Source organism: Elgaria multicarinata, chromosome 4 (genome assembly GCF_023053635.1).
Source record: "Elgaria multicarinata webbii isolate HBS135686 ecotype San Diego chromosome 4, rElgMul1.1.pri, whole genome shotgun sequence".
Lineage (NCBI taxonomy): Eukaryota > Metazoa > Chordata > Lepidosauria > Squamata > Anguidae > Elgaria > Elgaria multicarinata.
Window position 1 is genome coordinate 73,682,869 of NC_086174.1, and position 24,838 is coordinate 73,707,706.

A 24,838-nucleotide genomic window follows, 5' to 3' on the forward strand; every position below is an offset into this window, starting at 1 on the left:
AATAACCCTGTGAGGTAGGTTAGGCTGAGAGAGTGGCCCAGAGTAACCCAGCGATCTTCATGGCCAAATGGGGGCTAGAAACTGGATCTCCTGACTCGCAGTCCAATACTCTAACCACTACACCACACTGGCACTTGACAGATTTCAATCCTATGCAAGTTTATTTCGGAGTAAACACTGAATTCAATGGAATTACTTCTAAGTAATCAAGGATAGAGTTAGACTATGCTTAGGATCTCATAGCTTAAGAAACCCTAATTAATTTCAGTGAAATGTACTTTCCATTTAAAAATGCTTAGGAATTGGGCCATGTATGACATTTCTGTGCATGTTTATTCAGAATTAAGTTTCACCAAATTCCGTGAGGTTTATTCCCTAGTAAGTGTGTAAGAAGATTGTAGACTTAATTTAGTTTGGAAGTACTCATTCACCTAGTCACCTGTGGTAGTAGCAATCCTTTCCAGGAGATAAAGCAGGGAAACTTTTCTAAATTGGAAGAGTTTAGTCCCGTCCCCCGCTGCTTTCATTTAAAGTAAATAAATATTTAGAGTTCACTTCACACATTACAAAAATAGCAGCCAGCACTACATGCGTATTCACATCTTTCATAATTAGGCTGCTTTTTCTTTTGTGATGTGCTGTATTAACTGTTTTAATATCACATCTTAGGTTGCTGTCTTGCAATCCTGTGTGCACATATCTGAGTGTAAGTCCTATTTAATTCAATGGGTCTTACTCCTTACTAGATATGCATAGGATTGCACTGAAAATAATTAAAAATGAAATCCTATGAATGTCCACTCAAAAGAAAGTCCCATGGAATTTAATGGGGTTTATTCCCATTTAAGTATCATAGGACTGCAGCCTTGATTTTTTAGATTGGATTGTAGTTTTGATTTGTGATTATCTGTTTATTTATCTATACTGATGTGAGCTGCCCTGGAAAAATAGCCAAGTTAAAAATGTTTATTTGAAGTTGCACTCAAGATGAATGCCTGTCATGTTTTCATGTAATTACATGGAATTCTCCATGTCGAAAAATAATTGAGCAAATAATTCCTTAGAAGCAGTTAATTCTGGAGCCGTTTGTACAATCAGCAGAATCAAATGGTAAAGCTCATCTTGGCTTGTATCTTATCAGGCTACAGGTTTTGTGTACTATCATGTGATTATGGTTTCCTGCACATAGAAAAGTAGTCTGTCAGGGAGAAGGTTCAATTTAGAGCCTATTTCCATTCAGGAAATTTACACCTTCAACCTAGTGATATACAGTTCAAGAGAAGCTTCTGAATAAACTGGTCCTATGTGACAACCAAGAGAAGCTTTGTTGTGAGCTCTCTCCAGTGTTGCATTGTTCACACTGCCCGAGGCGATCAGGACGCAATCCAGTCTGGTGAGGTAGCAAGCTTGTCCTATGTGTTGAATGAACAACCGAACTTTGCAAACAAGTAAGTAAACGAAAAGGCAAGTGCAGCACAGGTCAATGCCAGAGTCAGACTTGATCGTGGCACTCAAAATTTTGGACCTCCTCCAGCTGCCGTAGACATAGAAATAGGTAGAGTCACATTGTAATAATGTAGGGACCGGACATCTTTTGATACAAATTTTTTCCTACACACGCTGAAGTCAGGAGAAATCCAGGATTTTTAGTCTAACTGACTGGGCAGCAGTATGTTCACCCGTAAACAAAGGGTAGCAGCAAACACAGGAAAGAATGATAGAAGTTTTAAAATCTTTATTATTATATTTATATCCCGCCTTTTTCCTCTTGCAAGAAACCCAAGGCGGCTTACATAGTCCTCCCCTCCCCCATTTTATTCTCACGATAACCCTGTGAGGTAGGTTAGACTGAGTCAGTGACTGGCCCAAAGTTACTCACTGATCTGTATAGCCGAGTGGGGGACTCTAACCACTAGACCACACTGTTCTAACTCAGGGCTTAGTGCGCGTAAGAAAACCATGGCAGCCCATTATCCCCGTATTGCTCGGTGGTGGTGGGAGTCTGCGGCTGAAACAGAACGGCAAATAACCGTTCTGCAGTATCATCCACAATTAAAAATTGCAGGCTAGAGGTAGGGCTAAGGCTCGCATGAATTCCACCCCCAAATCCTCCATACAGCCCCGCCCCCTCAGGTTGCACCAAAGGTCTATCTAGCTCCTTTTCCCCTTCAGACCACCCGATCCCAATTGAGAATGCCACGCAGAAGCCTCACGCTTGTGTGGAGAAGTGAGGCGCATTTTCCACGGAATAATACCTGGATCGTTAGGAAAAGCACGAGCTCTCCTCTATGCTACTACTTTTTATTAGGAGGAGGAGGAGGTGGACACGCTTCCGCATCACACTTAAGGGCTAAACAGTCCAGGATTTCGTCATCGTTTTCACTTCCGGCTTCGGTGACGCCGCAAAAGGTGTCCGAAGTCAACCCGGAAGCTAGACCCTGCGCGTGTGTCCCCCACACAAGTGAGTCTATGGCGAGCGTATTGCCTGCCTCTACCTGCTTGGGTCGGAGGTGGGGAGGGCAGTGCAGGGCATGCCGGGATTGTAGGGGCATTTCCTTCCGGAGCAACGAAAACACTGACGGAGGCGGGAAGGAGAAGACCGAGGCGTCATGGCTGTGCTGCTGGAAACCACGCTGGGGGATCTCGTGGTCGACTTGTACACAGAGGAGAGGCCTAGAGGTGAGGAGACTCCGGAGGCATGCGGGCGGGTTGCAGCGAGGAGACAGGCGAGCAAGTCTCTGCGGAAGTATTTCGCTCCAGCGCTCCCTTCCCTGGCAGGGCTCCTGGTGGGCTTTTCAGAGCTGTAAGCCAGGGAGAAATCGTGCTGGCTAAGTTTTCCCCGTCCCCGCATTTCTGCGCTGACGAAGCCTACACCGGTTGGGTTTCTGCCTAACCTGCAGTAGTGCAGGACCGCCCCTAGAGGTTATCGGTTGGACTACACAGTCTGAGAGGTTCTCCTTCCCGCGCCCAAGATCCCTGGCAATATTGCACTGAATGCTAGGAAAGAGCGTAGGATATCTGCTCCTGCAAGTAATGTTTCGCCCACGAGGCCGCCTGGGTTGATGGTGCAGGATCCTTGCTCAGATCTTAAAATGCAACACAAGGTTGCCACCTGTTGTACCTTTAGTACCAGTTTGCTATCCAAGAATTAAGCAGTTGATGTTTTGCTCACCACTCATCTACAGGAAAGGAAAAGGTGTTACTTGTTAAATCTCTATATGTTGGGCTATTAAAGGCACCAGGGCAGGACCAATTTCAAAAGATGACAACTTGAATAAATTGGGTTGAATCCAGGATCTACCTTTCATGGATGGAAGGGCTCCACTCACTGAAAGTTCCTCCACCTGAAATACCTGAAATAATTGCATATTTGTTCTGTTTATTCAGGCCTCCTGTCTCTCCTTTGATAGTTTCCATGACATTGAATTTTAGATTGTAAACTCGAGACAGGCATCTTCTACTCTGTAAAGCACTATATGCATTGATGGCATTATAATGAAAATGGGAATAACATGGAAACAGGTTGTGGTAGTTGTTTTGTTGTTTGTTTTTTTAGTATTCAAGGGAAGGCATTCTGTACATACTCAAGTCTACTTCCCTGTATCATCATGCCACATATTCCCAGTTCACATTAAAGAAAAAATGATTTCAGGGAAGTGGGCTGGTGAGTTTAAATTAAGCCCTGCCCCTTAGAAAGGATATTCATATACAATAGGATTTGCTGAGTACTGTAGGTAGTTCTCATAGTTTCTTTCATGTTAGTAACATCATACTTGCATTGTTATTATTGTACTGTTGTTATTGTTCTTTATACTGCTAAGTTTAATGGCATCCCATCTGTTTCCAGTCGGCCATTTAGTGTACTTTTTTCTTTTTCTGTTTACGAGGCAAAATGTATAGTCTGTTTCAGTTGTCTTATATTTCTTGCAGCTTGTCTGAATTTTCTAAAGCTCTGCAAAATCAAGTACTACAATTACTGCCTTATACATAATATACAGGTAAGTGTTTCTGGTCGATTTTGCCCCCCTCCCCCGACATTTAAAGCACAATTTTAAAAGTGTATGTTGTATGGGAGATAAGCAAATAGAACTTGCCCGGGCACAAGTCCTCACTCCAGCTGTACTTGTTGTGTGCCCTTTTCAGCTCATTTCATCATCTGTTAAATTGGAATTATACAATGGCCACGTACAGTTGTGAGAACAAACACATGCTATGTGTAAAATGCTATGTAAGAATGTAATCCTACGCAGGTTTAGACAGAAAAAAGTCCTAGGACGCCCAGCATCCCTCCAGCCAGCAATGCTACTGTCTAGGCATGCTAGGAATTGTAGGACTTTTTTTCTGTCTAAACCTGCATCCTAAATTATTATAATGATAAATAACATTAACGTATTGTTATGTGTGTCTTGTGTTGTATTAGAGAGATTTTATCATGCAAACTGGAGACCCCCAGGGCACTGGCCGCGGAGGTGAATCTGTTTTTTGGTGAGTGTTATTTATGTTTCATCCTATGTACACTTAGGTGGAAGTGAATTCCTTTAGACAGTGGGAAATATGATCAAGTAAACATGCATTGGATTGGGCTGGTTTATTGAGTTAGTAAGCTCCGTTTTGAAGAGTAATACGTAATATCTTGTCTGTCTTGTGTTTTTTCCTGAACATGGGAGACTTCAATTATTTCAGTTCCACTAACTGTTTAGTTGTAGTCATCCAACTGCTGGTTCCATGCAGGCTTCATTAACTGCACAAGGGCTTGTGTGTGAGAAGCACTTTGATGGAATTGTGTACTGTAGTTTCACTTTATTTAGTTCCTTTCAAAATTAAGTTAGCAACAAGTAGAAGTCTATCCAACCAAAAATATTTTGAGATTGGCTGTGAACAAGTAACAGGCTTGCAGTGCAGTTATTAAGAAATAAACTGAAAATGTTGATCATATGGTTGGATATTCACAAGAACATACAGTGGTAAATGTTCTCATTTTATATCTCATGAAGGTAGAATATAACATCTGTGCAATTTTATAATTGTTTGATGACTTGTTTGTTTCAGCAAATTGTATGGGGATCAAGCTAGATTTTTTGAAGTGGAAAAAGTACCAAGAATTAAACATAAGAAAAAAGGGACAGTGTCAATGGTGAACGATGGCAGTGGTCAGCATGGATCTCAGGTCAGTCAACATCATTGGAAAAGTCTTACCAGAACTTTAGGATAAATGAAAGATGAAAGTCTACTGTTGGTGTCACAGAAAATGAAAATAGTCATCTGACAGGGTATAACCCATGCATGACGCAAACTTTAACAGATTAAAACACCTGACTAAACAACACCAAAGGGTCAGTGATCATATTCTGCGTGGCTTTTCTGGTGACATGAAGATACTATAATTTTTATGTATGACATAGGTTAGCCTGAGAGATAGTAACTGGCCCAAGGTCACTCAGTGAGTTTCATGGCTCAGTGGGGATTTGAGGAACTTGAAGGATAATTCTCAGAGGTAGGGACAGCAGTCTCTTAGTAGCACCTTCTGGAACCTAACCTTCAGGAAAGAATGGAACCATCACAATGTGTTGTCTCCAATGTCTAATCTCAAAAGGAGGTTCAGAAGATATCATGGCTGGTATCAAAAACTGCTATGGATAGTAAACTGCTCTCAAAGGAAATATCCTAAAATCTATATAATAATATGTTAGTGTAATGCTTTCTACTAGAGATCTGCCAAACCAAGCTTGCTCATTTTTTAAACTGAAGCTTGAGCAGTATAGACATGCAGAAGATTGTGACATTTCAAAGAAGTTCAAGCTTTAATAGCAAAACAGGATGCATTAGAAGGAGGGAAGCTAATTGTATGGGTGGGTTGGAAGACTGTGTTTGCTGCGATGGTAGTGGGGCTTGCTTTAATGTATTGGGGTGTTCATTAAAGGAAGCTGATGTGGGACATAATTGGAAAATTGAGAGAGGAAGAGGAAAGGAAAGAATGAAATGCTCCTGAAAGTTGTTCCAGTCGCAAAGGAAATGACAAAACATATTTTAATCTAATCATTCTCAGACTACTAGTGCCCGTGATGATCCAGGCTTTACACTAGTATATGGAGATTTCCAGTATTCTGTTTAATCTAAATAGTTTTTCTCTTTTCTCTTCTAGTTCCTAATTACTATAGGAGAGAACTTGGATTACCTGGATGGTGTACATACAGTGTTTGGTGAAGTAACAGAAGGCATGGATGTATTGGGGAAAATTAACGAGGCCTTCGTCGACAAAGATTATGTTCCATATCAAGACATCAGGTTTGACAGCCTTGCTTCTCTAATTTACAATAGAAGTAGCAAGATGTAAGAAGATCCCTGCTGGGTCAGACCAAAATTCCATCTAGTCCAGCATGCTGTTCCCTACAGCGGTCTACTGGATGCTTCTGGGAAGTCTACAAGCAGGCCATAGAAGGCCATAGCCTTTCCCCATTGTTGTCCCCCAGCATCTCGCAGTCAGTATCATACTGACTGCCTCTCAACCTAGACATTTCATCTGGCATCATGCCTAATGCATTTTAACAGACTATCCTCCAAGAACATGTTTCTCAAAGTCTTTTACACAAGTGACTATTCCCATATTCCAGGGCAGTGAATTCTGTAAATGAACTGTCAATTTCTTCATGAAGCACACTCTTTTGTCAGACTTGAACTTACTCCTGACTACCAATTCATGGATATTTCTGGACATACTTGTAGTGGAACAATCATATGAATTGGGCAAAAAATGTTTAAGTCGAGATAACCTCTGTGTCATCAAATGCTGTATTAGGATTTGAACCTTCTTCCAACAGACACCAGCTCACATGGTGTTGAGGAACTGTGGAATAGCCTTGGGCTGTACACTAATGTTCTGCTCACTGCCCGCTCTGACAGCAGAAGGCTCGACGTGCATCCCTTGGCAACTGATCTGAATATGTCATTCATAAACTCTAATTAGCCTCCAGGGTGATTTATCTGATTCTGGGTGGGTGTTTTTTGATATGGCAAGAAATGCATATGCCTCAGAAATGTAATGCTATGTGATAGTAATTTGAATTTTCCCTTTATTACCGCCATTTCCTATTTAGGATAAACCATACAGTGATCTTAGATGATCCGTTTGATGACCCCCCTGGTTTGGCAATACCAGATCGTTCACCAGAGCCCACAAAAGAGCAGTTGGATGTGAGTGTTGCTATTAACTTCTTGTGATGTTAGAGAGGGGGAGGCATAGGAGAGGAAAATGAGGAACTAGATGAATACCGCCCAATACCACCACCCCTTCGTTCTTGTCATGGTGCAAAAAGAAAAAGAAGGTAGCATGAAAAATAGGAGGAAAGCAAAAAGAGTGAATCTTTTAATGAGAGATGGCTAGAAAATCTATTGCTGAATAAATAATCTCAGCTGTGTTTTGACAGTGTGTGGCTCTTCCTTAGCAATAGTAATGTTTTCTCCACTTTCCACAGAGTACTTTTGGGAGTTCTAACTCCCAAGAAGGGTATTTCCTAGAGAGAAACTCAGCTTTTTTCCTACCTTCCTCCCTGTATAAGTCATGTGAAAAAAAAAATCCTGTCCTGATACTTTAATTAGGGATTAGCTAATGTCCATGTTGGATTGGAAATAAATTGTTATGTGGAAAAATGTAAGCAGGCAGATTGTTAAGTGTAATTTCTGAATGTTTCTCCTATTAGTTTTGGAATACATAGCTACCCACATCTCTGCCTGCCAAAACATGAAAGTGTAGTATGGGAAGTGTTCCATGCACACTTGTGTATTTTCCAGAGAAGTCACATGTTTGGCTAAAGATCAGAATAAAGTGCAAACAGCCAAGTATCTTCACTGGCAAGGTGAAGATATGTGCTATCTAAGCCACATTATGTAAGAATGCATCTTAAGGCACAGATGCATTTGCCTGGACCTCCAAAAATTCACATGACTATCAACCTTGGGGTTAGAAATATACTGCTTTCTACCTCATAGGTGGATGTGAATCTACCCCGTAGCTTTCAAAACAAACAAGGAAAATGGGAAGAACCATTGCTGCATTCAGTATGAGGATGGGAGGAATAAGGGACATCCTAAAATTCATGTGATAAAGAGAAAAATAATGTTAACTGACATCACTATTACTTAGAATGTACATTATTCCTGAGAAAATCTAAAACAGTGCTAATTGCTTATGTTGAATTGCAGTGTAATATCTGTAGGGTTCCTTTGTAGGTATCTGATTAAGATGCTCAGTTAAATTTATAGAGTTCTGATGTGCATGTTTATGTCTATCCATGTGCCTTTCAAGGAAGTTGGTACAAAATTAATTTTACATTAGCTATTTATTCAATAGTTATTTATTCAATAACCTTTTCTTCCATCAAAAAATGTATTGGAAAAACGAGGGGAAATATCTAATTGTGTCATTCTGTTAGCACTAATGACATTGCAGTAGCAGAACCTAGATTCTGAACTATGTGCAAGAGAAGAATCTAACTAAGGTTGTGTTTGCATGACACGACAACTCACCTTGCAAAATAAGTGATGCAATGTGGGTTGTTGTTCAAACAACCCATGGTGAACCCAACAGACAGTCAGGCTCACTGTGGGTTGTTCTCCCTCTTGGTCCTTCTGCTGGCCCTGGCAAGTGTTTTTGGGGACGTGGCAGCAGAACCCGTGTTGGTTGCCACCAAGTCCCCTTTGCCAAGGGAATTGCAACCCCAGTTGTGGTTCCCAGCTTTTTAAATTCTCCTCCCCACATTTGCGCAAATTGGGGTGAGATGTTATTATTTATTTTAGCTCAATGTGTAGAAATGTCCCCATTTTTTTTAAAAAAAAATGGGGGTGGAGTTTTGGAATTGTGCAACTTTGACTGACCGGAATAGATAGGCTTGTGTTGTTTGGTTACTTGTATGTTTCATAGTTTCAAGGATGGGTTGGCATGTCACGTGAACCCAGTCTAAGATAAACACATTTGCAGAACCGAACAGTTCCAGCAGAGCATTGCGAGTGCTATCTGCATTTGCAGAATTACACCGTTGGATATTGCCCAAAGTGTGTTCACTGGCTAAATATTAAGTAACTGTATTTTTTTAAATGTAAGACAGAGTGGGAGAATAGGAGCTGATGAGGAAATTGATGACTTCAAAGGAAAGTCTGTTGATGAAGTGGAAGAAATTCTGGCAGAAAAAGAAGCAAAAACTAAGGCTATTCTTTTGGAAATGGTAAGTATGGTTTATCTAAGCAAAGTAATACCTTCAGATAGGCATGTGTTTTAGGTGACTTTTAATAGTGCAGGTGCTACATTGGCTCTGATGTGCTCAGGACTGCATATTAAATTTAGATTACCATTCAAATTCTGACTCTGAATAAATAATCTCAGCTGTGTTTTGACAGTGTGTGGCTCTTCCTTAGCAATAGTAATGTTTTCTTTGACAAATCCTTTGTCGCTTATAAAGAAATTGCTTATCTTGTAATGGGATGTAAAAGATAACTGAGGGTTTTTATGCATACTGAAAACATTTTGTATGCCAAATTTAGTTTCTTCACCAGATGTGATTAAGGAGATCTGCATGAATCAACAAACTTCAGCATGTGTATCACTTGCTGGATCAGGTACTCCGATCCACTTGAAAGTACTTTTACACTTGCAGGTGTAAATCAGACGCACATCTAAATCTGCATTTTATTTTACTAGATGGCTCCTCTGAAGAAGGGTTGTAATGTGGGCTAAGATCCCTCTACTATTCCCCGAAGTGGTCTGCTGGCAAGTACCTTGCCGTAGCTCTGGTGTCTCCAACATAGTGCCCATGTTGCATAGTTTCCATGTGTCTATCACAAATTGGGGACTCAGGTCTACCATTCTACCACTGCAGCCATCCAGCTCCATCCACCATTACCATCCAGCTCCATGGTAGTGGTGAAACTGGAACTAACCACATCATAGGATATCATCCCATATGCATAATTGCCTAAACATGTCTATTAAGGCAGTAGCCCTTAACAGCTGTAATTGCCTGGCATTTGGGAGTTTTTTGTTAATTGAATAATTTTTAAGATGGCAGTCTTCCAGCACCTTATCACTTGGAATCTGAAAGCTAAGTGGCCATAGAACAGATTTTTCACATTTTGCATCCTTAAGGCTTCAGAATAACTATGGGCGGTTCTCATGTTCATTACACTTTCCTCCTAACCTTCCTTTAGATACGATGTAAATATGTCTCAAGTATCTTTGTGTGAATTGCCAGAAAATATGTATAATCTCAAGTAGAACTAAAATCCTCTCATAACGCTTTTGTACTTTAGGTTGGAGACTTGCCTGATGCAGATATCAGACCACCTGAAAATGTTCTTTTTGTCTGCAAACTTAATCCTGTGACAACTGATGAAGACCTTGAAATCATATTTTCCCGATTTGGGTCAATAAAAAGGTAATTATAGAATATCTCCAGAAGAAAAAAGTTAAAAAATCTTATAAAAATCTTTCTATCCCTATATTATCTGTTTTATTTTTGTTTTAGTCATAGTCATACATCTTCTGTTTAATCTTTGTATGACTTAGAAATTAACAAGCCTAAGCAGCAAAGGTTGGTGCTGGTAGCTTGGATGGATAACATCTGTGGCAAAAGTGGTGGACAGAAGGCACTTTTCTTTTTCTTTTTTTCTTCCCCTTTTCTTATTTACTTTTGAATTTCACATGTTACCTCTTTCAGTCTGTTCAATTTCAGTGGGAAATGTAGTTCATTGTAGTATCAGAAATAGTGCAAATTTACCTCTTGCTAGTGAACCATTCAACATAATTCAAGATTCAGCTTTGAATACCTTGTGAAGGATTCTCTTTAGACAAATGATGTTCTTTTTTTTTAATTGGGCCAAAGCATTGAGTCCCACTCTACAGTTATTTCCAACACTCTTATAAATTAGACTGTACCACCTTTCTTTTGCATCCCATATGATTGTGCTCATGAAACAGGAAGTACAATTATTTATTTTGGTACAGGCAGCAACATGGAAATATATTTAAAGCTTAGTATACTTGCTGTTCAGTATTTTCAGGCTAATCGCTACAATCTTTGCTGACTCCACTAGTTTAGCTTTACTAACTTGTATAAGTTTCCCAACCCACAAATCATTCATGTGTCTGAAACGAAACATGAGAATATTGATTACACACAACTAACTCTGGAGGAGGCACGGATAATGTCTGGAGTTTCTTAATAACCTCATTTTTGTCAATTCATGTTATGAAAGTTGTACTTCCATATTGCATCTTTTATGGATTATGAAAGAGGCCCATATTCAGATTGTGATGTAGCAAGAGAGCCCAGTTTCTGATTTTAGACCTTGGTGAGAGCACTAATATGAAAATAATTCATGTGAATAGATACAGGGCTGTTTTCCTGAAGTACTCTTAGGGTGTGGTCCTATGTATGTTCAGAGAGAAAAAAGTTCTCCAACTTGCAGCATGCTCTAACCAGCCATACAGGTTGGGGCTTGTAGGACGTTTTTCTGTCTAAATATACTTAGGATTGCACCTTAAGGAAGCTTCTTAACAAATTTAAATGCTAACAGTGTCTGTCAAACAATAGAAACTGTTGTGCTAACCTTTCAGTTGTGAAGTGATTCGAGATTGGAAGACGAGTGAATCCCTCTGCTATGCTTTCATTGAGTTTGAAAAGGTACGTAGCCTTGAAAATACACTGTAGCTTGTTTATATATTAGCTGCGTAGGAAGATAATGTTAAATGTGTGTGCTGCTTGTTTTTTCTTTGTATTTTCTTATATGCCTCTTTACCCAAAAGAACAAAGGCAGCTCGTGACATTCAGAACACCAATACCAAAAAAAATATATGCTGTAATGAAACAACCTCCATTATGACCTTTAGTCAAATATTTTCTGATTGGAACCAGACTGGTGTATTGGATACACCGTAGTGCTTATCTGGGAAGAACCAGCTTCAGATGTCTGCTCCTCTGTGGTTGCATTTCTGTGGTTTCTAGAAAGTTGTGGTGGATGATCAGCCTCATAAGGATCTTAAGAGGATGAATCGATATAAATGTTACATTCCCTTAGCTTCAATAATGAAGCATTCTAGAAATCCAGAGACAAACTGATCAAGTTCGGATCCTTGATGACACATATCTTAGGAGCAAATTGCCTGCACTCACTTCAATTAATATTGTTTGTTTATACATTAAAGATGTGAATCAGAAATTGAAAATCAGTAGAGATTTAACCCATGGAAAAAACAGGGCCTAATAATAATGATAGTAAGTTTATGGCAGAATTCTTCTGCTCAGCACTGCCACCACCTATGGGAAAAGTGCTCCTTCACTGGGCAGTCACACCTATGGAGGTTTTCTTTTAATTTAGAACAAATTCTTATTTTTCTAAGCCTAAGAAATTCTATGCCGCTATAACTCATAGTTGCACAAACTGACCTTTTCCACTGCCACAATTCTGTTAGGACACTTTAAAACCTCTTAGAAGCTTAGGTATGAGATGCACCAACACTGGAGAAAAAAAGAAATACTAAACAAGTAATTTCTTTAAGGGATATTTTCAACATAGGAGATTACTAATATTTACTTTTCGCAAGACTACTTAGTGACAATTCTTAAGGACTCAAGAGACACTGTAGCTGCTATCAGCCTCTTAATGGCCCTATTCAGAAGACCCTTTAAACACAGTAGTGGCTAAATCTTTAAACATGATGGTTAAGGCTTTGTTAACAAAAAAAAAAGTCTTCTGAACAGGGCCATTGACTTCTTTTACCTCAGCCAAATTCCCTAAACCTCCACCCCAGCCAAATACACTTCAAACCAGATTCAGCTTCTAGGTACTGTCTTCCTTTGACAGCAGAGCTTCTCCTGTTGTATTTCTGGCTGCTGGGACATTTTATCTGTGTTTATAACTGCCTGCTTAAAAAACCTTCTAGCAAGATCTTATTCTCTTGGCATAACACAGTCACCTGCTCCCTACTCCTGATCATCTGCCGCATTTACTTACCCCTCGGGGAAAGAATACTAGAACCCGGGGTCATCACATAGTTAAACTATGGAACTCACTACCACCGGATGTAGTGATGACCACCAATTTGGATGGCTTTAAAAGGGGGTTAGATAAATTCTTGGAGACGAAGGCTATCAATGGCTACTAGCCCTGATGGCTGTGTGCTATCTCCAGTATTCAAGGCAGTAATCCTGTGTGCACCAGTTGCTGGGGAACATGGGTGGGAGAGTGCTGTTGCACCGTGTCTTGCTTGTTCATCCCTGGCCGATGGCTCACTGGGTGAACAGAGTGCTGGACTAGATGGGCCCTTGGTCTGATCCTGCATGGTACTTCTTAATAGCTTACTATTCAGTCCTTAGGTACTCTCTTCAGCTTGTATAGTCCAGAATCGGCTCCTGCAGTGACCAACCATACGCCTCCAAAACACGTGTTTGGCACTGCAAGAAGTTCTAACACTTTATGGACTTTCATGCTGGTGAAAGTTCTTCCTATTCATGCAATGGCTTCAACACTTTTTATTTAACCTTAATTTTCTAATTTTAACTTTACTTTTCCTTAAAATGTGTACCAGGAAGAAGATTGTGAGAAAGCTTACTTTAAGATGGATAATGTGTTAATAGATGACAGGCGGATACATGTGGATTTTAGCCAGTCTGTTGCAAAGATTAAATGGAAAGGAAAAGGTAACTTCAATTTTACACTTTATAATTCCTTTATTATAACATATTACATGATAGAAGTTTTCAGTTGTGCATTAGGAGAGCACTCGGGCATCTGCTTTCAGTACAGGTAATGATCAAATGTGAGTTTGCTGATTATGAAATGTGTTCTCTTCACTGTCAGCATCCTACAAAGGCACATGCCTTACTTCTCCAAGTGGATTGTATCTAGTATTTCTCTTGATGGAGAATATTTAAGTAGGCTATCTAAAATGCCTGTTGGCGTGGTGGGAGCAGCTTCTTCCACAACAGCAAGTCAGCGGTGGAGCTGACAAGTTGCTGGTGCAACTGACTTTATCTGCAAACTCCTCTGTTAATCCCACTGCCTGATTTTCTTTCAGGACTCCTTTTTTTTTCCCCGCAGGGGTGGGTGGTAGGCAATATACATCATAAGTGAATGTTTCTCAAACACTTTGAATGGCCAAAAGACTGTCCACTGAGACACATAGACATACCCAATAGTTTAGACTGCTGGTTAGACAGGTGAGCATGTGGAGGAGTTCTGGTGTGAAGTTTTGCATATTCTGCTGCTCTCCTAAGAATCTGTTGATCCAAGTAAAAACAGATTGATTAATCTTCCTAATTCTAAATAAACAGATTTTAGTTAAACATCAGATGACCTAACAATAAGAGTTGTTTGGCAGTGCAACAGGCTGTTGGATGGTGATGAGCTCTAAGCAAAGGCTGCACAGCTATCTGTCAGGTATACTGTAGTCGCCAAGGGCTGTCTAGATGACCTCCAGTATCCCGTACAACTCTATGATTCTTCCCCTCGACCCACTTATTTGCCAAGGCCTTCCTCATGGCTCTAAGCATTACAAGACAGGAAATGAGTAGTTCCTCCTTCCAGTTAACTTGAAAACCCAGCTGTACTAAATATTTAGCCACTTGTATTGACATGCCAGCTTGAACCATAAGATGGCAGCACATGCTTGAAGGTACAAACTCCTGTTTTTAAGCAATGTTTTTTTCAAGTGACTATAGTGAAATGTTTTAAAATGTGTTCAATGTTGCCGTTACAAAATTAGAAAATTAAATTATTCTGCCATCAAATGCACACTATGAATAAAGTATGAAGCTGTTATTAGTCAAGCTCCAACTCATCTGTAGCCCTGCCACACTGGTGTGATATCATATCAGTGTGGCAGGGCTACAGATGAGTTGGAGCTTGACTTAACACAATGACCCCGTTCAGACAACATGCTAAACCATGCTGCTTAACATTAACCATTTCGTGGTTAAGCAGCATGGTTTAGCGTGTTGTCTGAACGGGGCCAGTGTCTTCTTGAATGTGGATGATGTTCTGTCCAGCGGTCATTGGGTTACAGAGAATGTGCATGGGATCTATTCTGGTAGTTTGCAATCCTGATTCGCAATTGATCTTATGGTAGGATCACCCTTGAGGCGGCGGAATTGGGATGGTTAGCCCACATTCATAGACAGTCTGCTCTCGACCTTCCTTCTGCAACTGCTAGCCTCTGCTAGGAAGTAAGAATAAAGGAGAGGAGAGAAGGCAGGCCTGATAAGGCCTGCTTCTCATCCTGCCTCCATGGGGGAGATATTGGAGAGCTGGGCATCCAGAACAAGAGAGTGGTGAAGACAAGAATCTGATCTGCCTTCTACACATGGACTCTTTTTGATAGAGAAGTTGTTGCAGCAGGAATTCAGGTGAACTCACTCAGGGTCGCTTGACCAGCTAAATGCTGACCTCATTGTTAGGGTAACTAGACTTCTGCCCTCTGGCAGAAGAAGGGAGGACCTTGATATTCGTGAAATATTCCCATCAAACCCCATCTAACTTACCCCCAGTTAAATGGCTCACTTTGTCTGATATGAGTATGGTACATATAAGAATTGCTATACTCATATCTAACAAAATGAGTTCTTAAACTGGGGGTCCTAATAATACTTTTAATGGTTTTAAAACTGCAGTTGTGACGTCTTTATGTTAGTGTTGAGTCTACAGAAATTGCTGCTATGTGAAATCTTGCTGCAAGGTTGATAGACTTGCCTTCACTACAAAACTGATTTGGATTTTCTCTAGTATGGCTTCTGACTTTTGGGTCCTGTTTACATTCAAGTTCAAGATCAATGCCAACTCATCTCACTTTCTCTAAACAGGTGGGAAGTATACCAAGGATGATTTCAAAGAGTATGAAAAGGATCGTGACAAAACTTCTAATTTAAGTCTGAAGGAGAAGGCAAAGCCCAAACAAGAGTATCCTTAGAAACTAAATAATTGTATATTGTGGGGGGTTTTAAAAAGAAAATATTATGATTTTTATGATTTACAAAGAAAAGCCTACAATACCATTTCAGATCATTCAGAATGTATTTCTAATTCATTGGAATAATTTCCCTGCCAACATAAAGATAAAATGTTTTTAAAATGAGGGTGTTACTTTCCAATAAACCTGATATCCTGATTGTAAAAATATGTTATCTTTATGTTGGTGGATAGATTTCCTAACGATTTACCTTTTACTGCATAATTTCAATAGTATTTTTGCAGAGGCTGGTAGTTTTGGTATGTCAATTCCCTTGATACATAATTATGTGTACACGCATTGCACACATATAGAATCGTAAGTGTTTTAAGTCTACGTTGGATTTAGAAAATGCCTAGAATACACTGGAGAATCATTATTTTACAAGTGTTTCTCATTCCTTGTCCTAAAAACAGGAACTTCAGCTTAATGTCTGTTAGGCCAGATTGAAGTTTTATGGTCCGAGAACAGTAAGCAGTTCCTTTCCTTCAACTGTGGTTGGAATCAAACTGGTTGACACTGGGGAAAAAATGTTTCTGTGTGGTGAGGGCTCCATACCACAATTCCTACTATTTGTATTCCGCTTCCCACGTGAATTGAGATCATGTGGAAAGTGTTCCCGCCAGTGCCACAGCTCTCTGATGATACACGGTGTGGGTAGTGCTACCGGATAACCTGGCAGAAACACATAGGAAAACAATTCTAAATGCCATCACATGGAGGCCTGCATTATCATCACACAGAACCATCTTTCAACAACTATCATCCTCTGCTCATAATGTTTGAATAGATACAAAAAAGAAAATATGGGATTCGTTCTGATTATGCAGGCATGTATGAACTGGATGATTTAAATATTGTCCAGTTACAATTATGTGTGTTCACTAGCTTTAACCTGGTAAAAATGATTGTAGAGTTGGACTAAAGTGGACCGTTTTGTTTCTTGGCTTCATTCTCCAGGATCTAATTCATTCATATTTACGTTTGCCAGTGCTGCAAAGTCATTCATTTCTTTGGACTATACTGGCCATCTTGTTGAAACACAATTTCTATTTAGCTGGCGTTTTCCCTGCTGCTCTCTTCTGACATCCAAAATGACCAAATTCCAGTCTTTCCTTAACTGACTGCTGTAGCTCAAAATATGATCTTCTATTGGAGGACACAGAGGAAGAAACGAAAACAAGTCATAGGCACTCTGATAAAAAGAAGAAGAAACGCCACCATTCAGATGACACTGATGAGGATGAGAGGAAGACCAAAAAATCTAAGGTACTGAGCTCACCCTTTCAGTTCAGCTACATGATTTAATGGTTTATTGATGTATCAAGGAAACAGCAGGTCCAGATATGTTAGGAAATGTTCTAACAAACATTTCCCTGTTATACATTCAGACATTACCCTAATCCTGGCTGCATTTTCTTAGTCAAGAATTGACTCCTGCTTTTGCTTCTTTCATATATGCTTAACTTCCCAGATTTTGCCAACCATTTATGCTTGCTTTCCAACCCCTTACCTTTACGGAATCCTCCCTGGTTCTTTCAAGCAGTTCTGTTATTCTAAAAAGATGCTCTTGGTCTCCACTTTCTTCCTTTCAAGAGCTATGCGCAGCTACTTCCCTTTGAAAGCTTCAACTGCATAGATGTCAGCCTTTCTCTTGCACACCAAGCTGGGAGGAGCACATAAGTGTTAGAGTGCTGCTATTGTTGTAGTGCCACATGGTGGATGTATAGTTTAGCTTATTGATTGAAGTTTGTTGAGATCTCCTCCATAAACCACACTTTACGAAGGAAGCTGTATGAAACTAGCAAATGTTTTAGTCTTCTATCTTCCCTTTTGGGAGAAAGTGGATGACTGGGCATTTGCATGTTAAATAATGTGAATTATTTAACCGAGGGTTTGCACTTAGGCTCAGAACCCAGGTCTACATGTTGCAGTATGGTTAAGATTTCAGTTTGTGGCATTGCCTCCATTCCCCATCTACAGTTGGGTATTCCTACTGTATTACAATATGAAAAATGTTACCTATGCTGCACCAGAGCCTGCTTATAAAATGGATATAGATAACATGACTCCTGACAGACATGAAAAAGCTGATCCTACGCTAAGAAATTAACTTTTAAAAATAGTTCTGCTGTGTTAGAATCTGTTATACCATAAAAAATAAAATAAAGAAAAAGAAACATATGTGGAAAAAGCCATGCATTGTTCTGTTGCATGGGGTGGCAGTGACTTTTAAAACTACATTCATTGCTACAGCGTCTAAATAGATCAAACCCAGAAAAAGAGGATTCTATAGAACAAAACCTAAACTGTCAAAGCACATTTTCTTCACCTTATGATATGGTGCCTCCACTCGCACATTGGAAAAAGGAGCATCACTTGGAGCATACCTAAATATCTGTCAGTAATATCTGTGATTTTATGGTTTTAAAATAATGATTGTGGGTATTGTTTCTATTGGGTCTGTGACCGCATAATAAAAATTTATGTATGTATCTGTCAGTAAAAAATACTTTAGATCAATAATTTTAATTAAAAAAATCTTACAGAGAGGATTAAAAATATTTTTTCCCTAGGGCTTCAAAATTTCAGACATTTTATATCTCTAGTCTTCCTATACAAGTCTTCCTATTATGTAGATTTTAAAAATCATTTTGCAAGAGTAAAGGCTGGTTAAAAATATACAGATATTATCTTAAATGTTTTGTTTTTCTGCAAAGAATATTCCATAATACAAAATTGTTCAGCTTTTCAGGGGGGAAAATGCTCTAGGGAAGAGAGAAAAAGGCCTACTTCCCCCCCCCCCAATTATCCATTCCCCCTTAAGCTTTCACATCTCTAATAAGCGAAGGGAGCATCATGAATAAAATATTGGCATTGTTTTATGGCATGTGGTACGAAATGCCCTGATGAGGCAGCTCGGGCACCTCAAGTATATTAGTGAGGGTGTACAAGAGGTATAGATTCCCTGAGTTGGATGGGGTGAGGTGGGGGGGAGGGCTTGAATGGTAAGAGGCTACTGAGTAAAGAGTTAAGCAAAAGAAAAGGTGTCTTAGGAAACCACTTGGCATAAGCTATATGACTTGTTTTCCAGTTTTGTTGTATTTATTACAGTCCTTTTGTCATTTTTTTGTTCATGATGTTTTGATACTTCTGTGTTGCAATGTGTACTTTTTTGCAGGTTTTGATTGGCTGTTTCAAATAGATTACGTTTTTAAAACGTTGGTTGAGTTCTTTAATCTACCATGCAAAAGCTGTCGGTTTTGAGCTGGGACTGTGGGTATTGTTAGTCATTTTGATTCGATATCAGGTTTTCATTTTGACGTATATTGAAAGAGGAACAATTGCAGGTTTTACCCATCCCAATTCTCTGTGTATTTTTACTTGTTATTGTATAAGAGCAGCAAATTTTATAACTATTTTAGATATTACCCCATTATTATTTTTTACATTTTGGAGGGGATAGGGTCCCTCCCACAATGTCTACTGCTAAAGAAATTAACATATACTCTCAAGTCAGTTATGTCTTGATCCATTTTCTTATGCTAAATTGGCTTTATGGGGCAATCCAAATCTAAAAATAGGTAAGAAAAGTTTTGTGGCAGATATAGACAGATAAGGCGGTTTTTACTTTGGATCAACTGATGGGTGCAGATTATGAGTTTTTGTGTGTGCCAAATGCAATTTGCCAGCTGCGGCTGAATGGCAATACTTGCAACTGCAGTATTTGTTAGTATCTAGCTTTGGCCTCCTGCTTTCACAGCATTAGATTCTCCGACTGAGGCTGGTCAGGCAAAGCAATCCGCAATCTGTGTCTATGAATACTTGTTATTGGCGAATAAATATGATGTACAGGGTTCTAAGCAGGAATGGAATAGGGAAATGGATTGTCCCATTTTGCTTAATCATGGGTTACTGCTTTGGCAATTATATCTGTCGCATCTGTGTCTTATTCAACAGAAACTTTCGTTTCATATTGATTGGCTGCTGTATGTTCCTTTAATAAGCGTTTGGCTAATTGCTGGTGGTTCAGTGCAGCTAATGCTTCTTTTAAACATACGTTTTGGCAGTGTCCAGTGGTTACTTCTTTTGGGGAGGAGGTTATACAAATAACTGGAACAGTCTTTAATATTCGTTGATATACAAGATCTTTTAAATTATTTACTTTCCTTGAACTTAACAAATGGTCAGTGTAAATGGATTTTCTGAGCTCTTTTGACAGCTAAAACTGATATTACAACATGGGAAGGATAAACGCTAACCTCCTATAATGCAATGGATTGGGGACCTTACAACACTTTCAATATTTGAACGGGTGGTGTATGAATGCCACCTTCAAATGGATTCATATTTGGATATCTGGTCTGCTTATGTTGATGCTTATGTATAATTACTAGAAATGTGTATTTTCATATATATCCAGTTCATATGTATTCATTGATATGGATATATACAAATAAAAAAAAAAGCAACACATGTTTTCTGGAAGGTTTCTGGTTTTGTTCACATCACTAATAAAGAAACTTCCTTTATATTTTTAGAGAATTAACTGTCTCCTTGTTTTTCAAGGAGATTTCAGTAAAACTTTTAAGCTTGGCATATTACTTTGCAGTTAATTAGTATATGTCCATGATCTAGGACCAACATGGAAATAGCTAGGAAGAATAAAGTACCATCCCTACCCTCATTCTGATCCTTAGAAACCTTTGCATGATGTACAAGTAACTATATTTCTGCCCATTTTGTAACAGGACCCAGCCCGAAGGCACAAAGAAGAAGGCAGCCGAGACAAAAGAAAAAGTGACAAGCACGAAAGACATCAGAGCCGCAGTCGCAGTCGGTCTCGGGACAGAGACAACCGCTACAGAAAGTCTAAAGACAAACACCATGAGTCCTGGGAAAGGGAACATGAAGAGAAGAGGAAAGCCAGAAGCCCCAAGAAGTCCAAAGATAAAGAAAAGTCCAAATACAGATGAACAAGGTTTTTGAAACTCTTCTCCAGGATTTGTCTGCCACTGAGAAGCCCCCAAAAGGCTCCGAGTCTCCTCTTCAGACTTGTGGTCCTGGTACTCCATCAGAGGACATCTTATAGTAGCCTTCCCCCACCTGGTGCCCGCCAGATGTGTTGGACTGCAAGCCCTTCATCCCAGCTAACACCTGGAGAGCACCATGTTGGGGAAGGCTGTCTTATAGTGTGGAGTCTAGTACAATTCTGACTGTTTAAACTTAAAACACTTTTTATTCGTGAATTTTACTGAGGCAGAGTGTAAGGTTTGAAGCCGTGGCGATACATTGTTGACAAATCTGCAGCATTTTGATTAAAGCGTTGTCTAGGCATTATTCTGTCAACTATTAAGGGCTATTCTACACATGCTGAATTTCATACTCCCTCAGTTCTGTATAGGAGATTGCATATAGCCCGAGAACATATGTTTACATGTGATGAAAGATCTGTTTATTTTGCCATGGGACCCCTGCTACCAGCTGGGGTTTCATCTTGAATGTGTTGAGATCACATATGACAGATTTGATTTCCTATACAGAAGTGATACCTGTGTAGAGATTTCATTTTGTGTGAAATGGCTGTAAATTCTGTTGCTGAAATGTTGCTGTAAATTCTAGTAATGGGAGTTATTTTATAATGCAACATTCATAATTTAGCATCCGGTTTGTGTTTTTATTATACCTACTTACTGGAGCTGTTTTTGATATAAAAACTAGTCTCACCACTCTGTAGTTATTGCAATGTAAGTAATATCTCCAAACAATCCAAAACTGGGAACTGAAGTTTTATTGGCACTTTTACACAAGAATGGAAGAAAAAGCCACATCACCCACAAAGAAGTAGATCTGGCAGGATGAATGTTAATTGGAAAGGTGCATAGTGAGACAAAAATCATGTCTTGTGGGTGTTTGGCTTAGTCCAATAAAAGTTCAGCGTATTACAGTATTTCACAAACAATTGCGTGTGTTGTAATGCTGTAAACTCTTAATGTAAAAACTATCAGACACAGTATATGTATTAAATTAGGGCATTTAGTTTCCTACACTTGCATTTGAAAACTAACTGCCTACTTTGCTTTGACTGTAGCAATACATCTCTCAGTTGTTGCTGCAAGGAAATGTTCACAGTACCAGCAGAGAAAGGAAATGCCTATTAAGCCACAACCCTAGATATAAAATAATATAGGGATTGAGTAATTTCAGTTTTGCTGTGACTTAAGTGTTTTTTAAAATTTGCGATCCACTTAATTTAAAAATTACGAAGCAATGTATACACAGGATCTCCTAATAGTTGTTTTAAGTGATCATGGGTATGCATTCCTGCTTAAGAGTATAATTGACCACAGTGCTATCATATTCAATATATATTTAAGTAGGAAACTCCCCAGGAAGTCCAACACAGTCACATTTGACTTCAAAAGAGGGAACTTCTCTAAAATTAGGAAACTGGTGAAAAGGAAGCTGAAAGGGGGAGTCAAGAGGCTTAAATCCCTTTGAAATGTGTTTAGGTTACTCAAAACCACAATAACAGAAGCTCAGCTGAAATGTATTCCACAGGTTACGAAAGGTAACACCAAGTCCAAGAGGTCACCAGCATGGTTAACAAGCAGCATCAATGAAGATATTATAGAAAAATGGAAATCTTGCCTAAGGGAGGGAAATAAAAGGGAGCACAAGCTTGTACAAGTGATGCAAAAAGCATTTTGAAGAGCATATTACTAACAATGTCAAGGCCATCAATTTTTTTAATATATCAAAAACAGGAAACCAGCTGAGAAAGCAGTTGGGCCGTGGGAGAACAATGGAATTAAGAGAGTACTAAAGATGGACAGCGGGTTTGCAGAGAAGTTGATTGAATTCTTTGCATTGGTGTTCACTGCAGAAGATGCAGGACAGATACCTGTGCCTTTGAGGATGTCAAACATGTAAACAGGGATGATTGGGTGGACATTGTTTACTTGGGCTTCCAAATGAAGTCCCTCACCAAAGACTCCTGAGCAAATGTAGCAGTCATGGAAATATCAACCCAGTACATGGCTGCTGTAAAGAAAGCAAACTCTGTTAGGCATTATTAGAAAAAGAATTGAGAATAAAACTGCCAATATCATACTGCCTTTATACAAATCTATGGTGTGGAGAATGCGGATATGGATACATTTTTCTCCCTTCATAATACTAGAACCTGAAGTTATCCCATGAAGCTGATTGGTGGGAGGTTTACAACAAATAAAAGGAAGTACTACACACACTGCATAGTTAAACTATGGAATTCCCTACCACAAGATGTAGTGATGGCCACCACTTTAGATGGCTTTATAAACGGGTTGATTAAATTCCTGAAGGAGAAGGCTATCAGTCTAGTCTTCTTGATGGCTATGTAGCAGCTCCAGTATCCCAGGCAGTAAGCCTATCTACACCAATTGCTGGGGAACATGGGGATGGTTACAGTTCACCTGTTTCCTGCTTGTGGGTTCCTGGTCAACTGCTGTTTGGCCACTGTGCGAACAGAGTGCTGGACTACATGGACCCTTGGTCTGATCCAGCATGGCTCTTACATTATGGTTGTTGGATAAGGGCAAGAGCCATACCTTTCAAAATTTCAGCAAATAGCAGGCAACCCCTGCCTGTGCTTAAAATACAATAGTATTTTATATAATAAGAAAAATACATTCCCAGACATACAAACCCACACACATACTTTCACCTTTATAGATAGAGATTAAGAAAGATACAGTACCATTTTTGTATGAAAAATGTTTCTGTGGTTTTTTATTTGAAAGTCATTCCTCCATATGGGCTTTACATATGTGGACAATTCTTTCTTGTTAAAGCAAGGAGTGAAAGAATAGTTTTGATTGGTCTAGATGCAGAAGTCATCAACCTCAACAGAAACACTACTCAGACATCTGGATTACTTTAAATTCTCCAGTTGCTGAGCTTGAAAGTATAAGAGAATTTCATTTATTTACTAAATTTATACTCTACTTTTCAGCCCAGCAGACTTGCAGATCAGCTTTCAACAAATGTATTTTAGGATTAATATTAAAACTGGAAGAGACTGGTGCTAAGAGGCCTTTGTCCTTCAACTTCCTTGCTGAAGAAGTTGTTTAAGCCATGTGCTTAAATACCAGCAGTGAAGGGACCTGGTGCATCTCCTTTGAGAGGGAATTCCAAATCATACAAAATTACATGCTGCTTTGACAGCAAGCCTAGTTTCTAATCTCCATGGCATTTGCAGTGAGAAGGAGACATTTTGCTCCAAATTCCCAAAGTGTTTATATTTTCATTTCCAGGTATCTTGTACGGCTCATCAATTCTCAGTTTGTAGCCCATAAAACACGGTTCATCTAGCTGACTATTGGATTGCTTCCATTGTGTGTGCTAAGCTCACAGGGATTCTGACACTTATCTTTTCTAACTTCAGCAAAACAATAAGTGTTTTGTGGCCATCAGAGAGAGAAAAAGAAAGATGTCAAAAGGTTACACAGTGCTGATATCTGAATCAGCCTCCTGGAAAGCAAGAGAGGGAAAGCAGCAACCATTGAACTGAAACAAATGCTAGAATGCAGGCTGTAAAGAATTCTATGTGACATTAAAGTTTAAATATGCCTACGCTAACAAAAATTCCAATAAAAGATATTTATAGAAGTGCTTTTATCTGTACTTAATTATCACTACATGCCTATGGCCTTCTTTATGCTGATGCTTCCCCACCCCACCCCTTGTGCAAAACCAAAGTCTAATGAGTTAAATGATAGGAGCATGATAGGAGCTGCCTGATTAAGGAAGTACACATGTTCCCGTGGAATGAGCTGTAACTTGTACATTGAACTTTCAGTTGAC

General features: G+C 39.4%; 1 protein-coding gene across 1 annotated transcript; it reads left to right on the plus strand.

The window, feature by feature from the left end:
- Positions 1 to 2,572: 2,572 nt before the first annotated feature.
- On the plus strand, positions 2,573 to 24,643 carry PPIL4 (peptidylprolyl isomerase like 4). Its single transcript, XM_063124552.1, has 13 exons — positions 2,573 to 2,679; positions 3,931 to 3,998; positions 4,421 to 4,485; positions 5,050 to 5,167; positions 6,143 to 6,285; positions 7,095 to 7,191; positions 9,102 to 9,218; positions 10,300 to 10,424; positions 11,606 to 11,672; positions 13,577 to 13,688; positions 15,846 to 15,942; positions 17,125 to 17,260; positions 20,743 to 24,643. Exons 1-13 carry the CDS (start codon positions 2,610 to 2,612, stop codon positions 20,965 to 20,967), a joined length of 1,440 nt encoding a protein of 479 aa, XP_062980622.1. The 5' UTR covers positions 2,573 to 2,609; the 3' UTR covers positions 20,968 to 24,643.
- The last annotated feature ends 195 nt before the right edge of the window (positions 24,644 to 24,838 follow it).